Here is a 24,795-nt window from a genome sequence, read left to right on the forward strand (position 1 = left end):
TAAAACATATAGAGCGAAAAACTAGTCTACATCATTCAAACATAGCAATGTGCCTAGTCATCTATTCGAATTTGCCATAGCACTTTAGCAGGAGGAGGACTCTATCCTACGAAACATTCGCTCTCAGTGAGATTTCCAGATACAGGCGAGAGGAATAAAAAAAACCGTTTCACCATTGATCGCATCGTTTAGACCTTTGTCTCTTCGTCCCTATAAGGATGTTTTTCAGTTTCTCCTGACTGTTTAAACAGGTTAGGGTGACTTTGGTTTACGGACTCCGCACCTATAGGCTTTTTAAATTTATTCTTGTTTAATTAGTCTTCTTTTGTATGGCATACACAGTTCGCATAAATGGAACACTTTTATCCTCATTACTGTACGAATGTGCAAATTCACAAACTGATATTGTAATTATCTCTGTTTAATCAACCGACAGACTATTTGACACATACACATATATACACACATATATATGTATAAATATAGGAAGGGTACCTCTCAGGAACATTGTCTTCAAGAGTAACCATGGCTAATGATGACAATACAGATCAGGCTTATGAACATAGAGAAGACTTTATAAGTAATACTTTTAACAATACGCTTTTATATTTAGTATCTGGCTCATATTAACCAAACTATATGATCTAGTCATTCATGGATATGAAATTGTAAAGGATATCCCGTACGATATGTATGGTAGCTGCATCAAACAAATCGATCTTTCAACATGTGTGGGTTATTTCAAGTTTAGGAGGCAGACTGATGTAGAACTTTCTGTAAGGGATCAGCTGTGGATGAAGTCATTTTCTGAATATATTAAACATGGATGTATGGCTATCATTTCCTCATCATTACTCGATAAAGCAACGCACACCTATGAGTTTGCATTCTGGGATATGAGAAACTACGCTGCTAAACTACCACTGGAAATTGCAAACATGTGTGGAAGCACTTTGGAATTTAGACGCTTCATGTCTAATGTTCCCTTTGTCTATTCAGCAAGGTAATAAAAAAATCATACAAGGTGTGAGCATAAGCATTTAACACTATTAAAAAGCAACGATCTACTGGCGCCTGCTTTGTCCCCTGAACTTGTTCTCAATCATTACAACACTATTTACAGCGAATCCATGAGAGCCTTAAAGGTAAGAAAAAGGAAAAAAGAAAAATAACGTCTTTTCTCATATCCTGTGTATGAAAGACGTCTACAAACAAAGTTATTCAAAAAGAAAAAGAGCTTCAAGAGCTAAAAAAGGAGATAGAAGAGTTAAAGCAACAGGCGCGATAACAGCAACAATAGTATGTAGAGTAAATTTTTACGCATAAATAAATTAAATAGTCATTTTATTGTTTTGTATCTACCAATCATCATCATCGTCTTCATCATGATGAGTTGCTGTTGCTTGATTTCTACGTGCACGAAGCTATTGAATATAAAATTAGTAAGATGTATATTAATGTACATGAATCGACCTACAGCATCAGCTAAAGAAGCAGCAGCACTAGAAGGCGCGGCTCCTGCAGCTCCAGGACGAGGAGGAGCGCGTGGTGCGGGAGTGGGCACGCCGCCTGGACGTGCTGGGACAACAGGCTTATTCATAGTGCTAGGTTTAACGGGAACAGCAGGTTTTGGTCCAGGTGCAGGAGGCGCGCGTCTAGTCGCGGGCACAGGCGCGTTTGCTTTACGCGCTTCCAATTCTGCTTTCCAAGCAGGAACACCATTTGTGCTTGGTATGGGCGCAGGCGTCGATACTGTATTGTTGTTGTTATTAATTGCCTTAGGTGGAAGAGGTGCTGCCCGTCTTGCTGGTGGTGGTGGGGGAGGAGAAGCGGCTTTAGGTGCAACGTATTCTTCGAGATAATTGCTTGGAACCCAACCTTCGATGCCATCTTTTTTAGCCAACCACCAACCTAAGAACGAAATTGATAAGCTACTATAGTAGGTAGTTTTTTAAGCGCTTACCATTTTCATCTTTTTCTACTATTTCCAATAGATCGCCCTTTTCAAAAGCAATCTCTCCTTGTTCTTCTGATTTGAAGGGATATATGGCTTTGTATTGAGGTAAACTGGGTGTAGTAGGGGGTGCGGGAGGTGCGGGAGGAGCAGGGGCTGCAACTGAAGCAGTAGGAGGAGGTGGTGGTGGGGGTGCAGAACGAATGCTGCTCGTATTTGCTGCAATAGGATGATGAGCAGCTGGTCTAGGTGTGTTGTTTATCTTCTTGGGTGCAGTGACTGCTTTCTTTGTGGTTGTTTGTTTAACAGCACAAGGAGGAGCAGATTCTATTGATGGGGGTCAATAAGACATACTGATATTTCTTTATATACTTACGGCTTGAAGGCGGTTCACCAGAGCATATCTTAACAACATGACTCTTGTAAACACCATCTCCTTTAGCAGACTCGTCCTTGACAAATTTCATCGTGACAGACTTTCCGCCCTTTTTCTTGTATGGAATTTGGGCAAGTACAGATACTTTTACACGTCCTCCTGTCTGTTGACATATATGAGCCAACAATTCTGTCTTGAAGGCACATTGTAAAATAAGATCTCCGTCAGGAGAGGAGTCAATATGTAAAATCACCCAGTCGTCCTGAAGGGTAGACACACTGATGCTGTTGATCACGTTTAAGGACACAATCTTTTCATCAACCATAGACAGCACCTTTCCGTTCTTTGTTGCGATGATGACATGCAGGTTTTGATTTGTCTACATAAGAAAGTGGTGTAAATCCTATTTTTGTTCTTTTAAAAGTAGATTATTTCTAAACCTACAAGGACAATTGTTCTAGGACTGGGAACACTTGATCGCATTGCTCTTGGCACAAGCGTGTTGCCTCGCATACTAAAGACAACTTGTTCATTTGGCTTGAAAGCAATTGCATCTCTGATCATGGTGGATAATCCTGAGCCTGACTGAATATCGAGGTAATCTCCAGTGAATCGTCTCATGCTGACAAGGGAATATCGACGTCTCTCTTTCTGTCCACCTAAAATCTGATGACCATATTCTCTCATTTGAAGATATCCGATATTATACTTGTTCTGTCTCCAGAAACGTTGAATCTTCTTTGCACACTCAATCTTGTATCGTACGTAGGCTCTCCAAGCACGCTGAATACGTGTAGCCATGTTGTGCCAATACTTATCACGAAGGTTCTCCAGAGCAAAAATCTAGAATTATGGTTATGAATCTGTTCTTTTATGTACGTGTCACTACATACAGTTTCTGGATGTCTAATGAACACCTTAGTTGTACCCAACTGCCATTCTTCAGCAGGAATATTGTTGTGCTTCAAGATTTCTAAACAGCCGCTTCTAGCGTCTCTATTCCAAATGTATTCGCCTGCATAACCTGTTGTCGGACATAACAAGTAAAATCGCTCCACAAACTTTTCGAAGGTCTTTTTATGAAAAAGTTAGTGTTATCTTTTGAAACTAGTTCAACTTACAGTTCTATACGCAAAACCAGCTCTTCTCACTCGAATATTTTCACATAGACCGAGATACTGAATCTGATGAAGAACTCGTTTATCATCGTACTCTGATGAGCTACGGTTGTCATTTGGCTTGATCGTACGAATATAACTTGGGTGACATTGCATCAATTTGGTGACCAGGGTATTACATGAAAGTTTAATCTTGTCGCCTGCTGTTGGAGGCCTCTTCTTTGAGTTAGGATCGATGCGTTCGGGGAAGAGCGTATGTGAGATGAACTGATCAGTGGATCCGGTAGCCAAGTTCAACAAGTCCTTCAAAAGTGAATCCTTGTTTTTATCGGTCATTCCTTCCACATTGTAAAGCACATCACCAGCATAATGACGAATTAAGAACTTGGATCCTCTGGATTCAAAGTGTGGATTGGATGATAAAAAGCCAAGACGTTGAACAAATGAGTTATCGGCTGCACCAGAATCAGCATGAGCAGTTGCACAGGCATCGTTCAGGGCAGCAAAAATTCCTGGTGGTCGCTTTTCTTCAATCAGATCACACACAATTTTATTGTTGAAGAACTTGATGGGTGTCCACTGAATCTGTTCACGCACATATTCCTCTTGTTCAGCTTTTAATGTGAGTTCAATAAAGATTTGCTGTAACTTTTCGTTGACGTAGTTGATACACATTTGTTCAAAGCTGTTTTCTTCAAAAATTTCAAAACCGTAAATATCCAAGACTCCAATAGTATACTGATGAGCGCTTCTTGCTTGCAATGACACGTTGACACGAGTAACGATCCACTCGAACAATCTCTCGTATAAGGCTTTGGAGAGTGCATCACGAACAGCTGTCGCTTGTACAATGTTCAATGGTACCTCGTATACACTTCCTCTTCTACCCCCTCTTTGTGTTTCCATGACACGACTCGTTAAGGCCTTTGCCAATGCTTCACTATCTACTTCCATCAAATAAGCAATAAAGTTTGCCACATCCATATCTGAGATAGCTGCATTTCCATTATCATCCTCTACGAAAACAACATTACCCAACCAAAGGATGATAGCTAAGATCTTGAATATCCCATCTTGTTCTTCTTTTTGTAATCCAATGATGCTCATTGCATTCTATAAGCTATTAGTCACATCTACTATGTATTGTATAAGATCGATTTACCAAAGTGGCTTGAAAATCCTGGACATCATCGATACCAGGAACATCCAAGCAGTTACTCTTGCTGGTGTAAAGGAAACTTTCAGGTCCCTGAATACCAAATGTTTGTTGATAGTCAGAGGGAGCTGCTTTGGTTAACTGATAAAATATATGAAAGTTTCTTTCATTTTCTATTTGACCAACAACACGGTTCTACATCAAAGTTAGATTTGTTCTCTTTATCTATTCATATACCTTTTCCAGTAAATAATTTGTAATGATCGCACCCACTGGTTCACCTTGAGTATTAAATTGAATTTCTAAATATTTACCCTACTTTTGTTACTGAAGACATTCCTTTTTCTTATTTTTTTGAGTAAGCTTACATGACGACTAGAATTATCATTTCTTAATGTCTTTGCGCAACCAAAACTTTCCAACAATGGATTTGTAGCCAAAACCATTTCCTTAATTTCTTTAATAGAAGAATTATGACCATCTCCGGAGACAGCGGCGATATATTGCATAATTCTCTTGGCAGCTTCTGTTTTTCCCGCACCTGATTCACCACTAGTATCTTTTTCATCAGATATCGCTTCTGATATAATCTAGTATAATTTACCTAATGATGATACATTGGTTTTCTTTATAGCTATTCATATGGTGATAGGCAGATTCAGCAATAGCGAAAACATGAGGGGGCATCTAAATATAGTAAATAATCAGGTCCACTACTTTAAGCACGAGATTGTATTTTTATCTACCTCTAGGAGATTCTTTCCTTTATAGCTATTCAAAACGTCGTCTGTATAGATACCCAAGTCTCTAAAAGGGTTTACACTGATCAACACATGGCCAATATAGGTCTATTTATCATATTAGTTGTCGTTGTTGTAATATAGAGAACAGAACTTACATAAATCTCGGCATTTTGCCATCTCTTTTGTAAATTTTCATTAATTGCTTCGTTTGTTATTTTTGTAAGCAAGGTCATATCAGAAACACCAACTTGTTTCTTCTTGACGCCTTCCTTCCAATCTGCCCTTGCAGGACGATTAGCCTTTATCTTTTCTCCCGTCTTTTTCCCTAGTAGTTTCTATAGTAAAAAGTAAATGAGAAGATAAGGTCAAGTGTTTTTTATTTAATTAATACCTTTGCCATGTTTTTTTCTTTGGTTCCTTTCTATAAACAAGTATACACACACAAATTATGAATAAAGAAATAAGGAAAAAAAGAAAAGAAGTGTAAAATGATATCATCAACCCTATTTAGTAACCAAATAGAATTCCTCCAATGAAAATTTTCTTTTATTAAACTCCCGATTAGATTTTCGCGTATCCTCTCTTTCTTTCTCACTTTTCAACTTTTTTTAAAAAAAGAATCAATGGTAAAACAAGAAAGAACAAGAAAAATAGAAATACTAAGCAAATAGTAGGCTGATAGTGTATCTGACAATAAGAAGGGTGACCGTAGAGACAGAGTTCCTACCTTGTCCCAGTCTGCTCGTTCTGGACTTCAAGTAAAAAAGGCAACAAAAATGTGTATACTTGCAAACTAAGGTTGTATTAGTTTCCTGTAGGTCGTATTCATCGTTATTTGAAAGCAAAAGGACATAACCATTCACGCGTTGGAGCTAAAGCCGCAGTATATACAGCAGCTATTCTTGAATATCTTACAGCTGAAGTACTTGAATTAGCAGGAAACGCCACAAAGGATCTTAAAGTAAAGAGAATCACACCTAGACATTTACAATTGGCCATTCGTGGAGATGAAGAACTTGACGCTCTTATAAAGGCCACTATTGCAGGTGGTGGTGTCCTTCCTCATATTCATAAATCTCTTATTGGAAATACAAAAACTGGAAAGAAAATGTAAAAAATTTTTTGGTAATTTTATAATAAATACACACTTACAGCCAAGACACACACACACTCATACACACACACGCAAACGCACACACAGATATATAAAACCATTGTATAATTCAATTAAAAGCAGTACTGTATTTTGTAGAAGAAGCTTATAAATAACCCGGGTTAATGCCATTTGTTTCACATGATAAGGGTTGATCCGAGGCCATCGTCTTTTTTTTTGTTATCTACTGCGCGCTGTCTGTCACTCTTTAAATGTATTCTTTCATAATTAAAAAAGGGAGAATCGGTATTAAAGCTAGTTTTAATGATATTAAAAAAGAAAGAAAAAATGCAAATGTACACAAATGAAAGAGATCCTACAAAATAGTTGGTGCTTCTAGTTTTTGTCTTTTGGATGAAGAATCATCATATGTCGGTAGTGATCGCTTTTCTGAAAAACTAAGCAATTGACATTAGTTTCATGGCTTAATATATACCTCTTGTTACTTACGTAAAATTACTTAATGGAGAAGGTCGGTATTCTTTGGCACTTGTTGGCCATTGAAAGGTATTATAAGCAGAAGAAGGTGTATTAGAAAAGTTAAGTGGACTGAGTAGTTCGCCTTGTTTGTAGAATTCAGGATAGAATGTCGAAGGAGAAGGAAGGTTTTGTGCGAATCGAGATGAATTGTTATTTTTGTTCAAAGCCTAATAAAAAAAATATCATCTCTCGGTTAGTCTCCATTTGAATTACTATAAATATCTTGCTTTTTTATATAGTTACCGGTAGTGCTTGCTTATCCGTGGTTGGATCAAGTGACTTGGATTCATTTGGTATTTGTACTCGAAGATGTGGTCGTTTTTCTATCAAATTATATCGTTCGCTATACTGAGCTTGTTGAGTATCAGCTCTGTAGGTAAAGTATGGATCATCAATTTGAGTAGTAACAGGTGGTGGAGGTGAAGGGTAAGAATGCTGAAGAAGAGATGAAGCGGCTTGGGAAGAGGTCTACATATAAAAAGATGTTAATTTCTATTTATTTGTCGGTTTCTTTATGTGTATACTTACGGTATATAAATCACCATGTGAGCTATTTCTTGATGTCTGCTTTTGGGACATTTTTAAATCGTTTGATAATTCAAGACTATCTTCAGTCTGAACAGGACTTGGTATGTGTTTGTTAGTTTCACGCTCATGAACAGAGGCACCATCATCCTCATCTTCATCATCCTTGTCTTTAAACTATATATACAAATTAGAAAATAATGGCCGAAAAGATAAAACGGAACTTACGTCGTCATTATTCTTGCTTTCATAAGGTTCATCAAACTGTAAAGTGTAAATAATAACCCATGATAGTATTCATTACATACCTCTGTATATCGCATCAACACCTTGTCTATATCAGTACTTGCATATTGAACAAGCTTGTTGTTTTGATTATTAAAGATGATCAAGGCAACTTCACAGTTACAAAGCACGCTAAGCTCATATGCCTTCTTCATCAAACCTTGCTTTCTCTTGAGAAAAGTCACTTGTCTGTTACGATCATCTCTGATAGGTTCAATTCTAATCTTTCTACGTCCCATAATTATGCGTTTATGTGTGTTTATGTGTAAATAAAGAAGAGGAAAAAGGAAAAATAAAATAAAAGAGAGAGAGAGAGAAAGGGAAAATGGAACAAGGCATGTTCAATCTATGTTATTTATTTTATTTTTAGTAAAGCTGACAAGTCTATTTTTAGTTTTATATATTATTTTATGTCGTACGGACTCGTTGCCTCAGCAACCTATTCATTTCTGCCATAATAATACTTCCCGCTGAGGCAACATTGAGTGATTCTACATTGGATGCTAAAGGTATAGATACTCTCGTTACATGATCTAATGCTTCATCAACTCCATTGTGTTCACAGCTTAATACCAAAGCCACCTTTTCTGGAATGTTCAATTGTTCACCCTGAAAGTTCCAAAACCAGATACCAGAGCCAGGCTGTACGTCCTTTACGTTTGAGTGGCCATAGTCGGGTGACCACACTTTTTGACTATCGTCATCTTTAGGTAACATGTCGGCTACAATAGGCGTAATGTTGTGCTTTTTTAAAAAATCTAATAAACCAGTGATCGAAACAATTGTATGTGGCCAAGTGATTGACATTGCTCTCGACGCTCTAATGGCTTTGTCATTATATAGATCACAAGTTCCAGAAGTAATGATGCCAGATTTCCATCCTAATCCTTTAGCTGTTCTTACAATTGTACCCAAGTTGCCAGGATCATTCACTTTATCAAGCACCAGCATTCGTTCCTGGGGCTCAAATGTGTGTTGTAAAAGAGCTACTTCAGCATAGACCTCATGTCTGCCTGGTCTAGATGCTGTACCCAAAATTCTTCGTGTTAAATCAACATCGGTCAAGTAATACTTTTCGGCTGGAAAACTGTCTGGATTCTCCAAAACACTATTTGCTGGAAACTTAACTTCCTCTGCTTCTTTTGGTTCTTTCTTGGCTGTGACAATCAATGAGTTGATCTTGATACCTTGATCTCGTAGTTCTCTGATCGTCTTTAGCCCTTGAACAACAACAGCTTGTTTTTCTTGACGATACTGTTTGGACTCACGTAAGGCGATAAGGTGCTTTGCTGGCGATGTTTTTTGGTTTATGATTCTTTTAAATAAACTCGGGAAAGGGTATTTGTAAAATGACATATCAATAACGAAGATGACCAAAGCTTTTTTTCTTCTTCTTCTCTTGTTAGTTTCCAAGTCCGATATGCTTTCCAGAAGGACTTTCCCTTTTTGGCGAACAAAAGAGGATGAAAATATATATATAATTCACTTGACACGAAGGGAAAAAAAGAAAAGACATCTACGATCTAATTCATGTATTCCCTCTTGATAGATCATCTACATCTGGCTGCCTCAGTCACCTTGAGCAGTGTCATAGGCTATGTCTTTTGGAAAATGTACCAACAGTTAAATACTAATGAACTTCTTCCTCCAAAGGCACCTGGTTACATTCCAATTTTGGGCCATATATTACAGCTTATCAAACCTATTCCTATCCACATACTATTCTCCAATTGGAGTCATGAAGTTGGCCCCATTTACACTTGTTACTTTGGTGCTCAAAGATGGATTGTTCTAAACTCTAGTGATCTAATAAAAGATTTGATTGTTGGTCGCGGAACAATCTATTCGTCTAGAAAAATGCCTACAGCACTTACTGAAGATTTATTTCAAGGAGGTAAAGTAATAACGGATCAAAAGTAGTCGCGATAGTAATGAAGTTACTTTTTCATTGATAGAAAAAGGAGGAGCCTTTGCCTTTATGCCTTATGGTTCTAAATGGCGTAGTTTTCGCCGCATAGGTAAATATTAAAAACAAAGCATAAAACTCTTTTATGGATTAATCTTGCTCCAATATAGCACACTTAGGACTGATCAAGCCCAAGATTACACTTTATCAGACTATTATTGATGAACGTCGAACATCGTTTATTTCTCACCTTTACCACATCTCTACTGAAAATGAAAACATGCATGGAGAAGGCATTAGTTTATCTTACTTTATTGAGCACTATACTCTAACATCTATCCTTGCAATTGTCTTTGGTGACATGTGTTTTTTTGAACCAAGCGATCCCTTATTGCACAGAATATTCAGTCTTACAGAAAGAGCAGCCAAGGCACTCAGTCCAAGCGATCAAATCAAGGAATTCTTTCCGATTCTCAAAAAGATACTCCCAAAAACGAAAACGAGATATATTGAAATTAGTAATGACGTGCAAAGCTTTTACAATGCTCTTCTTCAACAGTTCAAAACACAAGAAAATCGTCAAAAGTGCTTTGTTAAAGATATTATAGACCAAGGCGAGTTGACAGACCTTCAAATTATCCATTTCATCGCTCTTTTTGTTGGCGCTGGCTCAGAAACAACTGGATCTACTATTGAGTGGGCAGTTGCCTACTTGGCAAATCATCCAGAGATTCAAGAAATGGCCTATGAAGAAATAAAGTCTCAAATAGGACTTTATAGACTCCCTGGGGCAGATGATGGTAAATGTATAATATGTATAAAATAATGATACGTATATCTGACTGTTGCGTACTCCAGAACCATTGCTGCCTTTTGTTCAATGTATTATTCTAGAAACCCTTCGGATGCGTCCTCCTGCTCCTGTTGCTATCCCTCATGCTACAAGTACAGATGATACCTATAAGAGCTGGCATATCCCCAAAGGCACCATCATCGTGATGAACCTATTTGCTATTCATCATGACCCCATACGATACCCTGATCCTTATCAATTCAAGCCAGAAAGGCATATACAATTTGTTAAGGATACCTTGGACGATCGTAAACTTTCCCAGTCAGTGGAAGATCGACCTCATCTAAGCTTTTCGACAGGACGCCGTGTATGTGTTGGTATTCATCTTGCCGAGCGTAGTTTGTTCATGGCTCTTTCTGCCCTGTTGGCTTGTTTCAAGATCGAAAGGGTTTCTGAACAGCTGATTGATGTTGATGTGGTTAGAGATGTACGTGGCGCTACTTTAGCTATTCCTCACTATAAAATCCGTCTAATTCCTCGACATGATAAAGTATCTCTATTTACCAAATAAAAATGCCCTGTACATTTTATTTTAGCTCTTTTTTGATAATACACTCAAGTCTCTCATTTATTTTTGAAGCATATAGTAATGTCCTTGTCTGCGTTCATTGTGACAAGATGCAATGAAATTAGCTATTTCCTTTCGCATCATTCTCATATCATGTAAAGCGTACATTATTTGACTTAAAGGCTGTACTGAGCTCCTTATAGCATCATCTATGTCGCCTATGAGTAATTGTAAACTTATTGGCATTGTTTCTTTGTGCAATTGGATTCCCTCATAACCTCTTTTCGCTGTTCGCATGACATTTTTAACATTTGCTAGATGAGCAGATGCTACGCTTAAAAAGCTCTTTGATGATTCCATATTTTTAGATAAATTTGATATCATTCTTATAGTAATTTCATCATCAAATGGAACGCGATTGTCTTGGCTCGTTTCTGACAAAAAATGTCTTTCTTACATCGGATTCTTGCGTATACTTTTTGCATATAGGACATAGATTAGCGCATTCCAGCCAGGCATCAATACTATACGATTAATATTGTTTCTATGTGTATTTCCCTTTTTTCTTTTTTTTTTTTTTTTTTTACCAATACTTATGGAATGTATGTCCACATGGAACAGTAACAATGTCAGAATCATTTTCAGGACTGAAAAAATCAGAACAGATAATATATCCAAATCCTTATTCCCTATTTATTGGCAACTATACTAAAGAAAGAGAGAGAAAAAAGAGACGGTCTGCTTGAATGTATATGCTTGACTATACAAAATAAACTATAGGCTTCAATGATGCATAAAGGTCGCTCTGTGTTTTTTGGATTTCCGAAAAAAAATTTTAAAAAAGAAACTACGCATAATGCAACACACTTTCTTTCTCTTTTTCAACTTGTATTAAATAAAGACAACAAATGCCAAAAAGAACAAAAAAAAAAAATGAGGGGACTGCAGAAGATCCTATAGACTTATCTGAAGAGCCTACAACGACGACGACGACAACAACAACAACAAAAAGACCCAAAAGAACAAAGAAAACAGTATCTACTAGTAATACTGTTTCAACTAACACAACTGCCAGTACTTCCACAGGCAAACGAAGAAAAAAACAAGTTGCCTCCTTTGTGCTTGATGAAAATGCAATGCAGGTTTTAAAGACTAGTGTTGAGGCTGAAAAAAAGAAAAGGTTGGCAATTCGTGCTAAACTTCCACCAGAAGCAAAAATTTACTTGAATGAGGTATAAAATAGCAACTTTTATACATATAAATGATATTCACTTTTTTTTATGCATAGTCAATGAGAGGTAGAGTCACCAGAGCATTGAAACAACGCATGTTTGTTCTTTCGCGTCAACTTTCACCTGATGATGAATCAACTGAAGTTTTTGAAGTCCTTGGAAGCATTGGAAATGTACGTGATTTGATCCTGATTTTTATAGTATCTAATACCAGCTTATATATAGAACTATACAGTTACTATATCATCTCATATGAAATGTACTTGCATGGACTACGCCTTGAGACGTACACACTGTAAACATATACTGATGGTCTTACTCAAAGTCTATCGACTTCCTTATGATAATCCATTATATCAAAGTCTTTATACAAAAAAAGAAGAACGTATTCATGCACGTAGTTTCTGCAGGCAGGTTGATCCTTCAATATTAGTTCCTGAAGATGTTAGGGAAAGAATTATGAATACAATGTATGGTATTTCACAAGATGGATCTACTCCAGAAGCTAAACGGTAAAAGTATCAGTATTGCATGTTGTATGGATCCTAACCCACCTTTTCTTTAGCCGCCCACTGGACATCTCTGATTGTCCTATCTGCTTTGAGGAGTTTGAAGAAGGCAAGATTGACCAAATTGATTTCTGCAAAGTGTGTGGAAATAATATACACAAGGTATACAGCCAAAACAACGTTTTACATAACAGCTATATTTACGTCCTTATCCATAGGAATGCTTTGGCATGTGGGCTGCTTCAAAGGGTGCCAATGTCACTTGTGTCTATTGTCGATCCAAATGGGTTACTCCTGAACCATTCACTGGACCCAAGAAGAAGACTGGAATTGATTTGGGCCCAGGCCATCTGCTGGAAGGAAACTATGCAAACTTTGCTCAAGAACTTGGCCTTGCAACAAAGAGAGATACATCAACTTATAGGAGGAGTTATCGAGATGAAGACTATCTTGATGACGATGTATAGGCCTTTTCGTTGTTGACATGTAGACTTTCTCATCTTGTCCCTTTTTTTTTTGCATATTCATATACAAGCTTCTTCATTATGATCATTATTATTCTATGTCGCTTTCTTGTGGCTTTTTCTTTCTTTCAAATAAAGTGTCTGCATTTTTCTTTTATTTGCTTCCAGTTTGTAATGTCGCGTAAAGTATTTCTTGAAATCAAGATTGGAGATGTCGAAAAATATGATGATGCTTCAAGACGATACTCGAAAGCCAAAGCCTGGGTTAAACAGTGGAGTTCAACTTATGGCTTTGTGTCTGATGAGCTTGACCAATTGACATTAGAAGATAAAGAAACTGCAAAAGATATTCTCGCAAGTGACCCTACAGCGACGAGCGAAAAATGGCTTATTGATGCGCCTGAGCCATTAAAGGGGGGTAGAATCGAAATTGAATTATTTGATAAAGAGTGTCCCAAGACGTGTGAAAACTTTGTCGCCCTATGCCAAGGGGGCAAAGTGGGCAAGAGTTCCAAGAAACCGCTTTATTACAAAAACACTCGCATGTTTCGTTTAGTTTCTGATTTTATAGTGCAGGGTGGAGATGTTACAAGAGGTATAAGATATAAAGATAGAATCAGTTGTCTTACACTGTAACATTTTAGGTGACGGATCAGGCGGTGATAGTATTTACAATGGAAAGTTTAATGATGAGAAGCCTGGGCTTGCCAAGAAGTTTAATCAAAAGGGACTAGTTGCCATGGCAAATTCAGGTAAATAAGATGTTGCAAATGTATGTGTCAATGTTGAAGCTGATAACAACTAGGTAAAAACTCTAATACCTCACAGTTCTTCATTACCCTTGGAGATAAGCACCCTCAATTTGATAAAATCAATGGCAAATACGTAATTTTTGGACAAGTCACTCAAGGACAACAAGTGCTGGATCAAATAAACGCAGTGTCTGTATCAAATGAACAACCACTCGAAATAATCACGATAACAAACTGTGGGCAAATTGTAGGATAATAAAGTTTAATACAAAATGTCGGTTTAAAATTTACTCCTGGGATCTAAGACGAGCACCAGCGTTGATAACCTTGACGTTAAGTTGAGCAGCACGTTCGAGAATGGCAACACGCTTCTTGGAAGAGACGTTGTGAGCAATTTCGGCAGCATAAGTGCGGTTGTGCATCAACAAAAGGTTGAGTTCACGGACGTTAGAAACGGTGAACTTGCGGAAACCGTTAGGCAAGAGGTGACGGGTCTTCTTGGCAGAACCATAACCGATCTTGGGCATAGGAGCTGTACCCTTGAAACGTCTACGCATGGCGTTATCAATACCCTTGGGCTTTCTCCAAGATTCCTAAAAAAAATCATATTAACAGACTGTTCATAGCAATTTTGTCTTTAGTATATACATACACCAACACGCATAAAGCGGTCAGATTGGTGGCGCTTGAAGTGAGCAGTACGCTTCTTCACAATGTTGTGCTTTACGACAGGAGTAACCATTTCTAAAGCTAAAGAAAGATAAACAGTTTAATAATCTCATTCTTTCTCTCCCCCTCTCTGTCCACAGTTAATGAAAATATCATCTCTCTCTGTTGAATTATTAATGTTCAATGGTGACTGACGGGCGATTGCTATTTTGTGTCATAAAGCGGATTGTATTGAAATGATATTTGGTTGTTATATCTGATGTATCTTCTTTAACTGTGGATAGATGGATGTTTTCATCTTTTTGATGGTCTTTACCTTCTTAGGCTGATGCTGGAAGAGGAAGATCCTTTTGCACGGCCAGCTTATGGAGTGCTTTTGTTGATTGCCACCCTCCTTCCACTGCCCACAGTTTCTTTAGGACCCAGTTCCGGTTCTTTGCCGGACTGACCTTTTCATCTCCGAGTCGCGAACTCAGAAATACAACATGGTCATGTCATCAACATCCCTGGCACAACTCCGATAATAACGAGCGAGGTTCAGGTTTTTTTTTTTCCTTTTAGTAAAAGCTTACAATAACTGATAATAATAAATGGCTGGTTCTGCTGGAGGATTAGGATTTCACCCACATTTCCCAGGCTTCGCTCATCGCTTCGTTGGTAAAACCTTAGGTGCTGCCATGTGGTTCTGGATGATGTATCGTGCTAAAGAAGACGGACCTGTTCTTTTGGTAATCATTTGACACATTTTACTAAAAATAAGACCAGAATACTAATATCATTTTAGGGTTGGAGACATCCTTGGGACCATCACGGCGACGATCACCATGATGAACACCATTAGATTATACACAAACTGCATATATAAACATATAATATATATATATACACAAACAGAGTTACAGACAGAATAAAAATACTCTTCGTACAGTGACAGTTTTTTCAACTTTACATGTTCTTCACTACTGTTGCAAAGGAAAAAAAAAAAATACAACTATTATTGTTATACCCTTGAGATGTTTTCTATTTCTTTTTGACAGAGTTGATACCTCAATTGCAAGTAGATCACAACTTTTGCAATAAAGACATTTGTTTGTAAATTATTTTCAACAATAGAAGACAAGATCTATGGTTGCTATTTACATATAATGTCATCAGTGTAGCTTTGTAGTCTGTGAGAAATATAAATGACACATAGACATTGCTCTTTTGTGTAATCCATGTAGTAAACGCGCCTGACAGCATAGCCTTTTTTATTTGTTTCGAATTAATCTTATATTTCAAAAACTTTGAAAAGAGAGAACAGACCGAAGTAGTAGCGTCCCTTACAGCAAGCTTTAAGGGCTTGGCGACCGTATCTTTGGAACCTTATTCTTTCATGACTGATAGATGATGCTGGCAGCATGAACTTTCTCTTCTTTTTTTTGGTTTTAATAAAAACAATCAGTCAAGTTTTATTCTGGCAGTGGCTTCATTATCAACTACGTAATATCACTTTGCAATAGCCGTCTTTTCACCTTGTATGCAATTGAAATTAAGTCTGTCATAGGGAGTAACTGTTGATTCTTTTATTATTAGGTGCATAATGATTAAATGTTTAATAATTACTGATACGACGAGTCGACCTCTTGAATCGTGTTTCTCTTCTCATTCGTCTAAAATATATTTATGAGCAAAAGCAGAATAAAGAGATCAAATAAGCTTACCTTATATTTCTTTCTTGTGATATCAATAATTTCTCTAATTCATCATTGGATAATGTCTCTATCTGTGGCTCCCAATGCTTAGTTTCATCCATTGGCCGATACACATTATCTAATGCAGATCTGATTTCTCCTTCTATCATGAGCTATTTATCACATGTGTTAATAAACAGAGTTGACTATATGTATGCATATAAAATACAAACCTCTTCAACATATTGCTTTTTATGTCTAAATAATTGTTCGCGTATCGCATGCGATATAATACCCACATACTCTCCACCTACACCAAGTTCAGCAGCCAGCTGTCTACTAAATACCTCTGGCGCGTTGGTATTATCATTCTGCAAGTCCCACTCAAACTGATCTTTATAATTCACTTTTCCAATTTGTAAATCCAGCTTTATCAAGACGCGTGCATGTGTTTTTGGTAGCTGTATTGTATTTACGCTTTCAAAATCCAAGACTTGAGAGCGTATTGAATCAGCAATGGGTTGAACAAATTTATATTGTGGCAATTCCAAGTCTTCACATAACATCTCTGCAAATTTCTCTGGTGTTAGATATTGTTCTAAAATCTAACTTAGAATAAAAAAGAGAAGAGATAAAAAAGGAAGTTATATGCTTACCATTCATATTCCACAAGAATCTATCTCTCAGTCTAATTGAATCAATATCAATATCTAATCGTACAGGCACAAGTATTTCTTCAATTTCTGAAATCTTGGTTAAATCCAAATCTGAATAATACAAATTATTCTTCTTTCTTGTAATCTTGGGCCAATCAGGTCTTGTTTGTCCATTTTGATTTGACTTATTTACAGATCTTTTCTTATCTTCTTCTTCTCTTTCTTTATTTCCTTCTTCATCTTCATCGCTTTCATCCACATAAAAGTCATCGTCAGATTCACTACCAGCAAAGCGTGTTCTTTTATTCGTAAGATATGATTCTGGTAAGAGCAAAGCATTATCATTCGAATGCTTTAGACGCGCTGGATAGGTAGAAAATACACCATGTGTTCTGTCGGATGGTTTTATATTGGCCATCATTGGATAAGCGACTTGAGGATAAAACATACCACGTTGCTGTTGAATCAACTGCTGCTGTTGCAAGTATTGCTGCTGCTGCTGTTGTTGTTGCTGCTGCTGCTGTAATAAATGAGGTGGTAAAGGCTGATTGTTCTGCATTGACTTCAATTATATAAATAAATAAAGAAACAGAGAGAAAAATAAAAAAAAAAATTCTTTGCAGTGACAAGCACCTTCCTTTTAAGGTGGTCATCAGAAACTAGAGATTTTTAAAGATGGATGCTTTATTATGATACAGATGCTTTCATGTTATTGAAATACTTTGGCGCTGCTAAGGGCAACCAAGCAGATTGTATAGCAGACACATTTCGTACATAATGCTTTGTTGTGAACACGAGTTCATTATAGAATATACCCTCAACTCGTTTGCCAAACATGACCGAGCCAGGATGAATCTTGATCAGTTGACCACCTGTCACACTCTTGTATGAACCATCAGGTTGAAGAAGTGCTGTATTTTGAAAGAAGCCTGTGATGAAGCACTTTAATAGATTATCAGTTTCTGTTCCGCAAGAACTGTTGGGATCCAAATCTATGCGCTCACAAAAGCGAATAAGTTGATCACGTACTTCCTAAAGAAACAATGTCAGAGAAATAAAGAAAGAAGAGCTTGATCAACTTTACCAGAGCCACCTTCATATTTCGATTATTAATAAAATTCTCTCTGCACCATTCGATGTCCCCTTTGACTTCCCAATATGACTTTAGTACATTAAGTAGTGTTAAATGATCGCCGTCAGGGTGTATGAACTTTTTCCGCGCTTCGGCTGCTTGCTCTCTTTTATCCGACGGTGTAAAAAAGATAGAATCTACCGACAGCAATGAAATGATCGAAATTGCCTCTAAGGTGCACTCATACTCTTTTGACTGTATAAGCACCTTGGAGAACATGGGATCCAACGGGAATCCGGCCATCTGTTTACCCAATTCGGATAGTTGACCTTGATCATTAATAGCTCCTAAAGCATAAAGTTCTTCTAGCGCACGCACAAGAGACGCTCTTGAAGGTCGATCCATGTAATCAAAATCCAAGACGTCTTCAATACCTGACGCCTTCAACGCCAAAACAGCAGCGGCCAAGTTACATCGTCTAATTTCGGGCACAGTGTCATCTTCTAGTTCCCTAAAGGTCTCTTCTGTATACAATCTATAACAAACACCAGCCTGTTCTCTTCCGGCTCTACCTGTTCTCTGCCAGGCTGAACTTTTAGAAATGGGATGGAGCAAAAGAGACTCTACACCAATCTTGGGATTGAATCCTCTAAGTTTAGCCAATCCACAGTCGATGACATACTTTATGCCAGAAATAGTGATACTGGTCTCTGCAATATTGGTGGCCAAGACCACCTTGCGCGTATTCTCTGGTGCAGGGTCAAATACCTTTTGTTGCTGTGATGGAGGTAGTGCAGCAAAGAGAGGGCAAGTCAGTAGCTTTTGTTGGTTTGGCCGTAACTGAGAAGCGTAATCGTTGACAAGCGCCGTTAAACTTTCGATAGCTTCTTGACCCGGTAAAAATACAAGAATATCACCTTTGGGATTGTTGACATGGATCTGGAAGATGGAGACAAGGGCAGCATCAATGTAGTCAGCCTGTGGTTCTGTCGTAAATAGAGTATCCACCGGATAAAGTCGACCCGAAATATAGAGAATCTTGGCATGATTGAAAAACTCGCTAAACTTTTCTGCATCCAAAGTAGCACTCATCACAACTACCTTCAATGGTTCTATGCCCGCTTCTCCGCGCTTATGCTTTTCTTCACGTATTCTTTGGATCTTCTTTATCATTCCAAACAACATGTCCGTTCTCAGGGTACGTTCATGTGCCTCATCCAAAACCACAAACTTGTATCGAAGCAAGAGTTCGTCTGACAGAATTTCACGCAGCAGCATACCATCTGTAAGGTATTTGATGATCGTCTCTGAACTTGATGTATCATCAAAACGGACGGTATAGCCCACTTTAGAACCTAATCTGGTCATCGTCTCCTCTGCTACACGTCTGGCCAAGTTAACGGCAGCCACTCGTCTTGGTTGAGTAACCGCCACAGCGCCCAGTTCCTTTGATGCTAAGCCTGCTTCCACTATAAACTGTGGTATCTCTTTATAATGCAGTTTGTATACAGTGTCATATATAAACCTGTTGTCACTTACGAGTTGTTTTTCCACTTCCTGTTTCTCCCATGACAATAACTGTAGGATTTTCTTTTAAAGCATTAATGATGGCTTCACGACCTATATTACGAATGAGATTAATACTAACTATGGCAATCAAGTTTAGATCTCTGACCTGAGTAAATAGGCAGCTGCTTTCTAAAGTCAAGCATCTCTTTTTTCTTCTTCTTGTAGTCAGCATTACTCAATTTCTTTCTTTTTTCGCCATTATTGAATTTCTCCTTTTTTCTCTTCTTATTTTCTACATTATTTGCTTTAAATTCCCATTCTGGTTCTTGATCCTGGAAATGAATCACTCGCTTCATCTGTACTGTTTCTGTTCATGTGCTGCTCTCTCTCTTTTTTTTTAAACCAGACAAAATCAGCTCAATAGTCACAAACAGTCACAGTCGAAAAAGGTAGAACAAAAAAATACAAGTAGAATGGGAACATGGAAATACAAGATTTCTTATTTTGCTTCGGCCCGTTTTGATAAACAAGAATAAAAGAGGGCTGTGGTTGAGAATCTATAAATAGTTGATGATATAAAAACAAGGAAAAACTAAAAGCAGTAATCCACGGGGGAAGGGTTGACAACGTAATGTCATGAACATGTGTAACTGCTGACAAAGTTATCAGATGAACAAGGGTATGATATGCTTTAGAACTTTTTTTTTGCGTTTGTGGGGAAGGCAAAAAAAAATGAGCAACAGGGTAACTGGTAGCAAACAAATGATTGATTAATCAGATTTTATCTTTTGAAATGATTGGTAAAATCAATTTTGTTTGATAATCAGATTTTTCTGTGTTACTCTTCCGGGGGAGTACGGATAAACAAATATCTTTATCAGATAAATTTTCATTGGTTGTCAGCAGAGAAGATGGCTTGCGTATTTTTTCGTAATCAGATTCTTTTTTCCTTATAAAAAAATCTTTTTCATAATATTTTTTCTTTCCCTTTTATTTTCTTTCTTTCTTTTTCTATAATAAAAACAACTTTTCCCCACTCTGGAATAAAATGACGGAAGAATACGACTATGAGTCCCTTGGACAAAATGCCACCCTTGCTCAAGACGCTTTAGCTGGTGCTTTTGCTGGCATTGCTGAACACTGTGCCATGTATCCAGTTGATAGCATCAAGGTACACATACAAATAAAGGCAGCTGGCATATCTAGCATGAATTAACCCTGTCTTTTATCAATTAGACTCGTATGCAAGTCATTCAAACTGTCCCTCGTCCACAGATGCTTGCTGCTGCTACTGGCTCTGTTATCATGAGTACTCCATCTTATAAAGCTGCTTCACGTAACCTTTGGCGTGGTGTCAACTCGGTAGTGGTGGGTGCCGGCCCTGCACATGCACTTCATTTTGGTACCTATGAAGCATGTAAAGATTTTTTTGGAGGCAATGCAGAAGGACACCATCCTCTGATGACTGCTGCTGCTGGTGCTTGTGCTACACTTGTACACGATGCCTTTATGAACCCATTTGATGTGGTAAAACAGCGTATGCAGCTTGGCGATAGTGTTTTCATGTCTGTCAGAGAATGTGCTCGTCATGTGTATGCTAAAGAAGGCTTGAAAGCATTTTACATCTCATTGCCTACGACCTTGACCATGTCTATCCCATTTCAATCAATCCAATTCTCTACCTATGAATATTTCCGCAAGGTGTTGAATCCCTCAGGCCAGTACGATCCCAAGACACATGCCATTGCTGGCTGCTTAGCAGGTGCCATCGCATCCTCCATAACAACACCATTAGACGTCGTCAAGACACTACTTCAGACCCGTGGACAAAACAGCGACCCTCGTATCCGAAATGCCTCTGGACTTTTAGATGCCGCACAAATTATTAAGGAAAGATATGGAATTAGCGGATTTTTCAGAGGATTTAAACCAAGAGTATTAACACATATGCCTAGCGCGGCCATTAGCTGGAGTGTTTACGAATACTTTAAATGGTTCATTAGTGCCAAAGACAACGCAAGTATCCAAGAAAAATACCTTACTTTATAATATCCCCCTTCTTCTGTTTGCCGTACAGACTTGTATCATAGCTATTTATTCCTTTTAATCTTTTTTATCTTTCTTGTACATATATATATTTTCGTTTGGGTTATTTAATTCACATTGACTGTCAATTAACAAATAAAAAAGGAGAATAAAAACACACTCTGCTTATCTAGTGTAACTATAGTTTCCATCAATGATCGTTACACAGTTGCTATAAAAAATGACTAATTTTTGGTGCCTCCAAGTAAATTAGGTACGATGCCACGTAAACTAAATTGCCTTTTTTTTTTGTTTGAAGCTCAACTTTTTACTATCAGCGCGATACAATATCTTGTAGATTTTTTATAGCGTTAAAATGAGCCATGTAAGTATACCGCTTAAAGGAAGGGTATATTTGATCGAATCACTTGACACTCTTCAAGGGTTCTTGATTATTGGACACGAGTCATTTTTTTTTTGGGTACAAATGTTGATCTAATCTAAAATAAAGATAACAAAGCTCATCACCAATAATAAAATAGAGAGAGAGAACTAGAAGATATACTCTTTATTTTTGCACACAACCTTCCACTTTAAGAATGTACAAGATCCATATAAGTTGAAAAGAGTTCCTCACCTGGCTCAACGTCTCCAAGTGTAACAAGTGCGACCACACGCATAGGATAGCTCATTGGATCGATAATTGTATTCCAATACATATTTGGTATATATCTCCTTAACTCGGAAGGGAATTGGATAGGTAAATCTATCTCTTGATAACAGACTATATGTCACTTGTAAACATTATATTTTTCTTTTTTTTTTTTTTTGTTACCATTAGCCTTGTGTGCTCCTGTACGATTGTTAACTATTTGACCGATCGCCAATGGATTATTTCTTCTAATATAACCTGCTTAATAACACGCTATTTCTATTTCTATTGAAACAAACCTTGATTGATTCATCCAGCTGCAGTCACTTATTTCTATTGCTCCAGGCCAGTTCTCTCGCTTATAGACCGATCTATATATCCGTCCAGATAACCCAGTTGATTTTCCATCAATACATAAACCATCGACACACTTCAAGATATACTCATTGGCTATGCTTACAAACAAAATAGGATCTGACGGTAAATAGATCGTTCCTGGATAAAAGCATACAATTTGTCCTCTTGTCTGCTTTTGTCCACTCAAATAGACGCCTAATCCTATACGTTTATATAATGAGAAGTTAAAAAAAAAAGGTTTACCTGCTCCGGGAATACTTGATTTCTTGGTATGGACTGAAAAAGTCAGAGAATTGGAATCTATAGCTTGAAATGTACGTTTGACTGCTTCAACAGCCTTTTCTTGATCTAATGGAGCAGAATGCAAGACAACATCAGACGCTTTATTGACAGCTACTGCTGAGCCTCTCAATTTGAGCCACTGAAGAGGGTAACTAATGGTGTGGCATGAGTACATGAACCTTGCTTCTTCTTTTTTTTTTGGTCTCTTTAGACAATTACAATCGCTTCAAGTAATTTGACATTTGTACTTTTTTATTTGTTTTATAAAAGAAAGAAAAAATAAAACTTGAAACAAGAGAGGAAGATAAAGGAAAGTGATAGAGTGAGAAAGAGAAAGAGAAAGAAAGAGAGGGAAAAAAGAGACATAGCTATTAAAGAAACAAGGGCTTACAGAAATAGCTGTGTGCACCTTGTATATCATTTACTCGTCATCGTGAACACTATGGCATGTGAGTACTTTTTAAAATACATTATATCAACCATGTATACATTACCTTCCTTCGCTACGAGGGGATCTTGGAGGAGAATCATCCATAGACTTGGCGGGACTACGAGAGCGACTTCTAGGCTTGGAATTGCTGCGTCTTCTAATACGACTGTCATCGCGTTCAGGAGTTTCGCCTCTTCTGGTTCTCTTTCTACGAGGAGACTCAGAGACAGAGCGAGAACGAGAGGGAGAGCGAGAGGGAGAACGAGAGGGAGAGCGACGACGACGACGAGGAGGACTACGGCTACGAGAGCGAGAAGGTGAGCGACGACGACGGCGAGGAGGGGTTCTGCTGCGAGATTTGGAGCGAGAACGAGAACGACGAGAATAACGCTCGACCTTGATGGGGTCCTAATGAAACAGTTAGAAAAAACATTGGACGCATATTAAATAGCTTACCTCACGAAGTTGGACACGTTGACCGTTCAACTCGCGGTCATTTAATTTTCTCAAAGCGTATTCCATATCCTCACGTACATGGAATTCAACAATACTAAACAAACGGTTTAATTTACTAAAACTAGTTTACCTTCTTCTTACCCTTCTGTGGGATGATCACGAGAGATATCAGCAAAAGTAACTTCACCAGCTTTACGCATCATATCTTTAAGGTCCTATGTAAGAAGGTTCCCAAGGAAGACAAAGCCAACAGAGAAGGGAGAGCGGTAAGAGATAACAGAATAACATGGTTTAAGCACCCCCAAAGAAAATAAAGTAGAGAGTCTTGCCCAAAAGGCTAAAGACCAGGATAAAAGGGAGGAGGGGGTGATAAAAAGAAGAGCGGTCCGTACCTGCCAGTTCGTTCCAGGAGCAATATTCTCAACAATCAATCGATAACGAGAGCGACTTCTATTAAATTTATGAGTCATCATCATTATTAATAATATAGGTTATTTATGAAATTTACCTATCATTTCCACGAGGACGTCTTTCGTCATGGCGACGAGCTCCTCTAGCAATTTCAACAATCAATCTATTTCAATTTATAAGCAAATGTCGAGTATTCGATAGTCATCTTTGTTACCTTTCACCAAGGAAGCTCTTGCCGTGGAAATCATATACAGCATCTTTAGCATCTTTTTCACTAGCAAATTCAACAAAACCAAAACCAGATTTCAAGTTAATTTCGCGAATGTCGCCATAACCTCTAAAGAGACGCTCAATGTCACGCTTATTAGCAGAGCGAGAAAGGCGACCAAGGTAAACTCTTGTTGACATATTTATGTATATTTTTTCCCCTTTTAAACAAAGAAAGAAAAAAAGCAGAGAGAGAGCGGAAAGAGAGAGGGAGAGGGAAAAAAGTTTAAAAAATAAACCAATGGGCCTCACGTAAAAGCCACCATCACCAATCACTTAAAATTCAGCTTTGCAAAAATAGATTAATACTATAAAGCAAAAA

General features: G+C 37.8%; 14 protein-coding genes across 14 annotated transcripts; 7 read left to right on the top strand and 7 right to left on the bottom strand.

Annotated features, from left to right (window-relative positions):
• Positions 1–525: 525 nt before the first annotated feature.
• On the top strand, positions 526–1,288 carry RHIMIDRAFT_238332 (uncharacterized protein; the record flags this gene model as incomplete). Its single annotated transcript, XM_023608940.1, has 4 exons — positions 526–580; positions 649–1,003; positions 1,058–1,145; positions 1,202–1,288. The coding sequence occupies 4 exons, from the start codon at positions 526–528 to the stop codon at positions 1,286–1,288; spliced, it is 585 nt and encodes a 194-aa protein (XP_023465370.1).
• A 70-nt stretch (positions 1,289–1,358) lies between these two features.
• Positions 1,359–5,747, bottom strand: RHIMIDRAFT_244149 (myosin 1; the record flags this gene model as incomplete). Its single annotated transcript, XM_023610028.1, has 14 exons — positions 1,359–1,424; positions 1,478–1,911; positions 1,964–2,281; positions 2,331–2,709; positions 2,775–3,173; positions 3,224–3,403; positions 3,452–4,561; positions 4,611–4,799; positions 4,842–4,919; positions 4,973–5,156; positions 5,209–5,291; positions 5,351–5,452; positions 5,503–5,682; positions 5,739–5,747. The coding sequence occupies 14 exons, from the start codon at positions 5,745–5,747 to the stop codon at positions 1,359–1,361; spliced, it is 3,711 nt and encodes a 1,236-aa protein (XP_023465371.1).
• An 88-nt stretch (positions 5,748–5,835) lies between these two features.
• RHIMIDRAFT_238334 (histone 2) lies at positions 5,836–6,461 on the top strand (the record flags this gene model as incomplete). The annotated part of the gene is made up of 4 exons (XM_023608941.1): positions 5,836–5,857; positions 5,966–5,973; positions 6,022–6,105; positions 6,156–6,461. 4 exons carry the CDS (start codon positions 5,836–5,838, stop codon positions 6,459–6,461), a joined length of 420 nt encoding a protein of 139 aa, XP_023465372.1.
• A 355-nt stretch (positions 6,462–6,816) lies between these two features.
• Positions 6,817–8,029, bottom strand: RHIMIDRAFT_244150 (uncharacterized protein; the record flags this gene model as incomplete). Its single annotated transcript, XM_023610029.1, has 6 exons — positions 6,817–6,898; positions 6,951–7,147; positions 7,224–7,448; positions 7,509–7,682; positions 7,734–7,769; positions 7,814–8,029. The coding sequence occupies 6 exons, from the start codon at positions 8,027–8,029 to the stop codon at positions 6,817–6,819; spliced, it is 930 nt and encodes a 309-aa protein (XP_023465373.1).
• A 100-nt stretch (positions 8,030–8,129) lies between these two features.
• RHIMIDRAFT_255901 (alpha/beta knot) lies at positions 8,130–9,152 on the bottom strand. The gene has a single exon (XM_023611190.1). It carries the CDS (start codon positions 9,144–9,146, stop codon positions 8,199–8,201), a length of 948 nt encoding a protein of 315 aa, XP_023465374.1. The 5' UTR covers positions 9,147–9,152; the 3' UTR covers positions 8,130–8,198.
• Positions 9,153–9,283: 131 nt separating this feature from the next.
• On the top strand, positions 9,284–11,085 carry RHIMIDRAFT_255902 (cytochrome P450). The gene is made up of 4 exons (XM_023611191.1): positions 9,284–9,684; positions 9,746–9,808; positions 9,867–10,496; positions 10,555–11,085. Exons 1-4 carry the CDS (start codon positions 9,402–9,404, stop codon positions 11,058–11,060), a joined length of 1,482 nt encoding a protein of 493 aa, XP_023465375.1. The 5' UTR covers positions 9,284–9,401; the 3' UTR covers positions 11,061–11,085.
• Positions 11,086–11,965: 880 nt separating this feature from the next.
• RHIMIDRAFT_238338 (uncharacterized protein) lies at positions 11,966–13,265 on the top strand (the record flags this gene model as incomplete). Its single annotated transcript, XM_023608942.1, has 5 exons — positions 11,966–12,289; positions 12,346–12,462; positions 12,515–12,801; positions 12,855–12,960; positions 13,017–13,265. 5 exons carry the CDS (start codon positions 11,966–11,968, stop codon positions 13,263–13,265), a joined length of 1,083 nt encoding a protein of 360 aa, XP_023465376.1.
• Positions 13,266–13,424: 159 nt separating this feature from the next.
• Positions 13,425–14,616, top strand: RHIMIDRAFT_17337 (uncharacterized protein). Its single transcript, XM_023605766.1, has 3 exons — positions 13,425–13,857; positions 13,907–14,014; positions 14,068–14,616. The coding sequence occupies exons 1-3, from the start codon at positions 13,437–13,439 to the stop codon at positions 14,268–14,270; spliced, it is 732 nt and encodes a 243-aa protein (XP_023465377.1). The 5' UTR covers positions 13,425–13,436; the 3' UTR covers positions 14,271–14,616.
• Positions 14,302–14,756, bottom strand: RHIMIDRAFT_244154 (ribosomal protein L32e; the record flags this gene model as incomplete). The annotated part of the gene is made up of 2 exons (XM_023610030.1): positions 14,302–14,607; positions 14,667–14,756. 2 exons carry the CDS (start codon positions 14,754–14,756, stop codon positions 14,302–14,304), a joined length of 396 nt encoding a protein of 131 aa, XP_023465378.1.
• Positions 14,757–15,273: 517 nt separating this feature from the next.
• Positions 15,274–15,524, top strand: RHIMIDRAFT_238341 (uncharacterized protein; the record flags this gene model as incomplete). The annotated part of the gene is made up of 2 exons (XM_023608943.1): positions 15,274–15,411; positions 15,468–15,524. The coding sequence occupies 2 exons, from the start codon at positions 15,274–15,276 to the stop codon at positions 15,522–15,524; spliced, it is 195 nt and encodes a 64-aa protein (XP_023465379.1).
• Positions 15,525–15,796: 272 nt separating this feature from the next.
• On the bottom strand, positions 15,797–17,499 carry RHIMIDRAFT_255905 (SNF5-domain-containing protein). Its single transcript, XM_023611192.1, has 4 exons — positions 17,013–17,499; positions 16,590–16,954; positions 16,387–16,529; positions 15,797–16,335 (listed from the first exon to the last, which is right to left on the bottom strand). Exons 1-4 carry the CDS (start codon positions 17,431–17,433, stop codon positions 16,278–16,280), a joined length of 987 nt encoding a protein of 328 aa, XP_023465380.1. The 5' UTR covers positions 17,434–17,499; the 3' UTR covers positions 15,797–16,277.
• Positions 17,500–17,665: 166 nt separating this feature from the next.
• RHIMIDRAFT_255906 (ATP-dependent RNA helicase DHX8) lies at positions 17,666–20,165 on the bottom strand. The gene is made up of 4 exons (XM_023611193.1): positions 19,760–20,165; positions 19,624–19,704; positions 18,097–19,571; positions 17,666–18,044 (listed from the first exon to the last, which is right to left on the bottom strand). The coding sequence occupies exons 1-4, from the start codon at positions 19,947–19,949 to the stop codon at positions 17,700–17,702; spliced, it is 2,091 nt and encodes a 696-aa protein (XP_023465381.1). The 5' UTR covers positions 19,950–20,165; the 3' UTR covers positions 17,666–17,699.
• Positions 20,166–20,458: 293 nt separating this feature from the next.
• Positions 20,459–21,917, top strand: RHIMIDRAFT_255908 (mitochondrial carrier). Its single transcript, XM_023611194.1, has 2 exons — positions 20,459–20,764; positions 20,830–21,917. The coding sequence occupies exons 1-2, from the start codon at positions 20,642–20,644 to the stop codon at positions 21,640–21,642; spliced, it is 936 nt and encodes a 311-aa protein (XP_023465382.1). The 5' UTR covers positions 20,459–20,641; the 3' UTR covers positions 21,643–21,917.
• Positions 21,918–23,208: 1,291 nt separating this feature from the next.
• Positions 23,209–24,650, bottom strand: RHIMIDRAFT_17368 (uncharacterized protein). Its single transcript, XM_023605767.1, has 7 exons — positions 24,421–24,650; positions 24,304–24,369; positions 24,188–24,245; positions 23,937–24,010; positions 23,796–23,889; positions 23,404–23,747; positions 23,209–23,349 (listed from the first exon to the last, which is right to left on the bottom strand). The coding sequence occupies exons 1-7, from the start codon at positions 24,612–24,614 to the stop codon at positions 23,331–23,333; spliced, it is 849 nt and encodes a 282-aa protein (XP_023465383.1). The 5' UTR covers positions 24,615–24,650; the 3' UTR covers positions 23,209–23,330.
• Between the last annotated feature and the right edge of the window lie 145 nt (positions 24,651–24,795).

The sequence above is a fragment of the Rhizopus microsporus genome (genome assembly GCF_002708625.1).
Source record: "Rhizopus microsporus ATCC 52813 unplaced genomic scaffold scaffold_10, whole genome shotgun sequence".
Lineage (NCBI taxonomy): Eukaryota > Fungi > Mucoromycota > Mucoromycetes > Mucorales > Rhizopodaceae > Rhizopus > Rhizopus microsporus.

Excerpts from the sequence above, each read along its gene's own strand:
- RHIMIDRAFT_255908 (XM_023611194.1), top strand. The coding sequence starts at position 20,642 with ATGACGGAAGAATACGACTATGAGTCCCTTGGACAAAATGCCACCCTT. Across the intron at positions 20,765-20,829 it reads ATCCAGTTGATAGCATCAAG|ACTCGTATGCAAGTCATTCA; the intron begins GTACACATACAA and ends TTTATCAATTAG.
- RHIMIDRAFT_17337 (XM_023605766.1), top strand. The coding sequence starts at position 13,437 with ATGTCGCGTAAAGTATTTCTTGAAATCAAGATTGGAGATGTCGAAAAA. Across the intron at positions 13,858-13,906 it reads GGGTGGAGATGTTACAAGAG|GTGACGGATCAGGCGGTGAT; the intron begins GTATAAGATATA and ends GTAACATTTTAG. Across the intron at positions 14,015-14,067 it reads AGTTGCCATGGCAAATTCAG|GTAAAAACTCTAATACCTCA; the intron begins GTAAATAAGATG and ends GATAACAACTAG.
- RHIMIDRAFT_255906 (XM_023611193.1), bottom strand. The coding sequence starts at position 19,949 with ATGAAGCGAGTGATTCATTTCCAGGATCAAGAACCAGAATGGGAATTT. Across the intron at positions 19,572-19,623 it reads AGGAAGTGGAAAAACAACTC|AGATACCACAGTTTATAGTG; the intron begins GTAAGTGACAAC and ends TGCATTATAAAG. Across the intron at positions 18,045-18,096 it reads GAAATATGAAGGTGGCTCTG|GAAGTACGTGATCAACTTAT; the intron begins GTAAAGTTGATC and ends TTGTTTCTTTAG.
- RHIMIDRAFT_17368 (XM_023605767.1), bottom strand. The coding sequence starts at position 24,614 with ATGTCAACAAGAGTTTACCTTGGTCGCCTTTCTCGCTCTGCTAATAAG. Across the intron at positions 24,246-24,303 it reads CGTCCTCGTGGAAATGATAG|AAGTCGCTCTCGTTATCGAT; the intron begins GTAAATTTCATA and ends TAAATTTAATAG. Across the intron at positions 23,890-23,936 it reads CGTGATCATCCCACAGAAGG|TATTGTTGAATTCCATGTAC; the intron begins GTAAGAAGAAGG and ends CCGTTTGTTTAG.
- RHIMIDRAFT_255905 (XM_023611192.1), bottom strand. The coding sequence starts at position 17,433 with ATGATGGCCAATATAAAACCATCCGACAGAACACATGGTGTATTTTCT. Across the intron at positions 16,955-17,012 it reads ATTCTTGTGGAATATGAATG|AACAATATCTAACACCAGAG; the intron begins GTAAGCATATAA and ends GTTAGATTTTAG. Across the intron at positions 16,530-16,589 it reads AAAAGCAATATGTTGAAGAG|CTCATGATAGAAGGAGAAAT; the intron begins GTTTGTATTTTA and ends TGTGATAAATAG.
- RHIMIDRAFT_255902 (XM_023611191.1), top strand. The coding sequence starts at position 9,402 with ATGTACCAACAGTTAAATACTAATGAACTTCTTCCTCCAAAGGCACCT. Across the intron at positions 9,685-9,745 it reads TGAAGATTTATTTCAAGGAG|AAAAAGGAGGAGCCTTTGCC; the intron begins GTAAAGTAATAA and ends TTTCATTGATAG. Across the intron at positions 9,809-9,866 it reads GCGTAGTTTTCGCCGCATAG|CACACTTAGGACTGATCAAG; the intron begins GTAAATATTAAA and ends GCTCCAATATAG.
- RHIMIDRAFT_255901 (XM_023611190.1), bottom strand. The coding sequence starts at position 9,146 with ATGTCATTTTACAAATACCCTTTCCCGAGTTTATTTAAAAGAATCATA.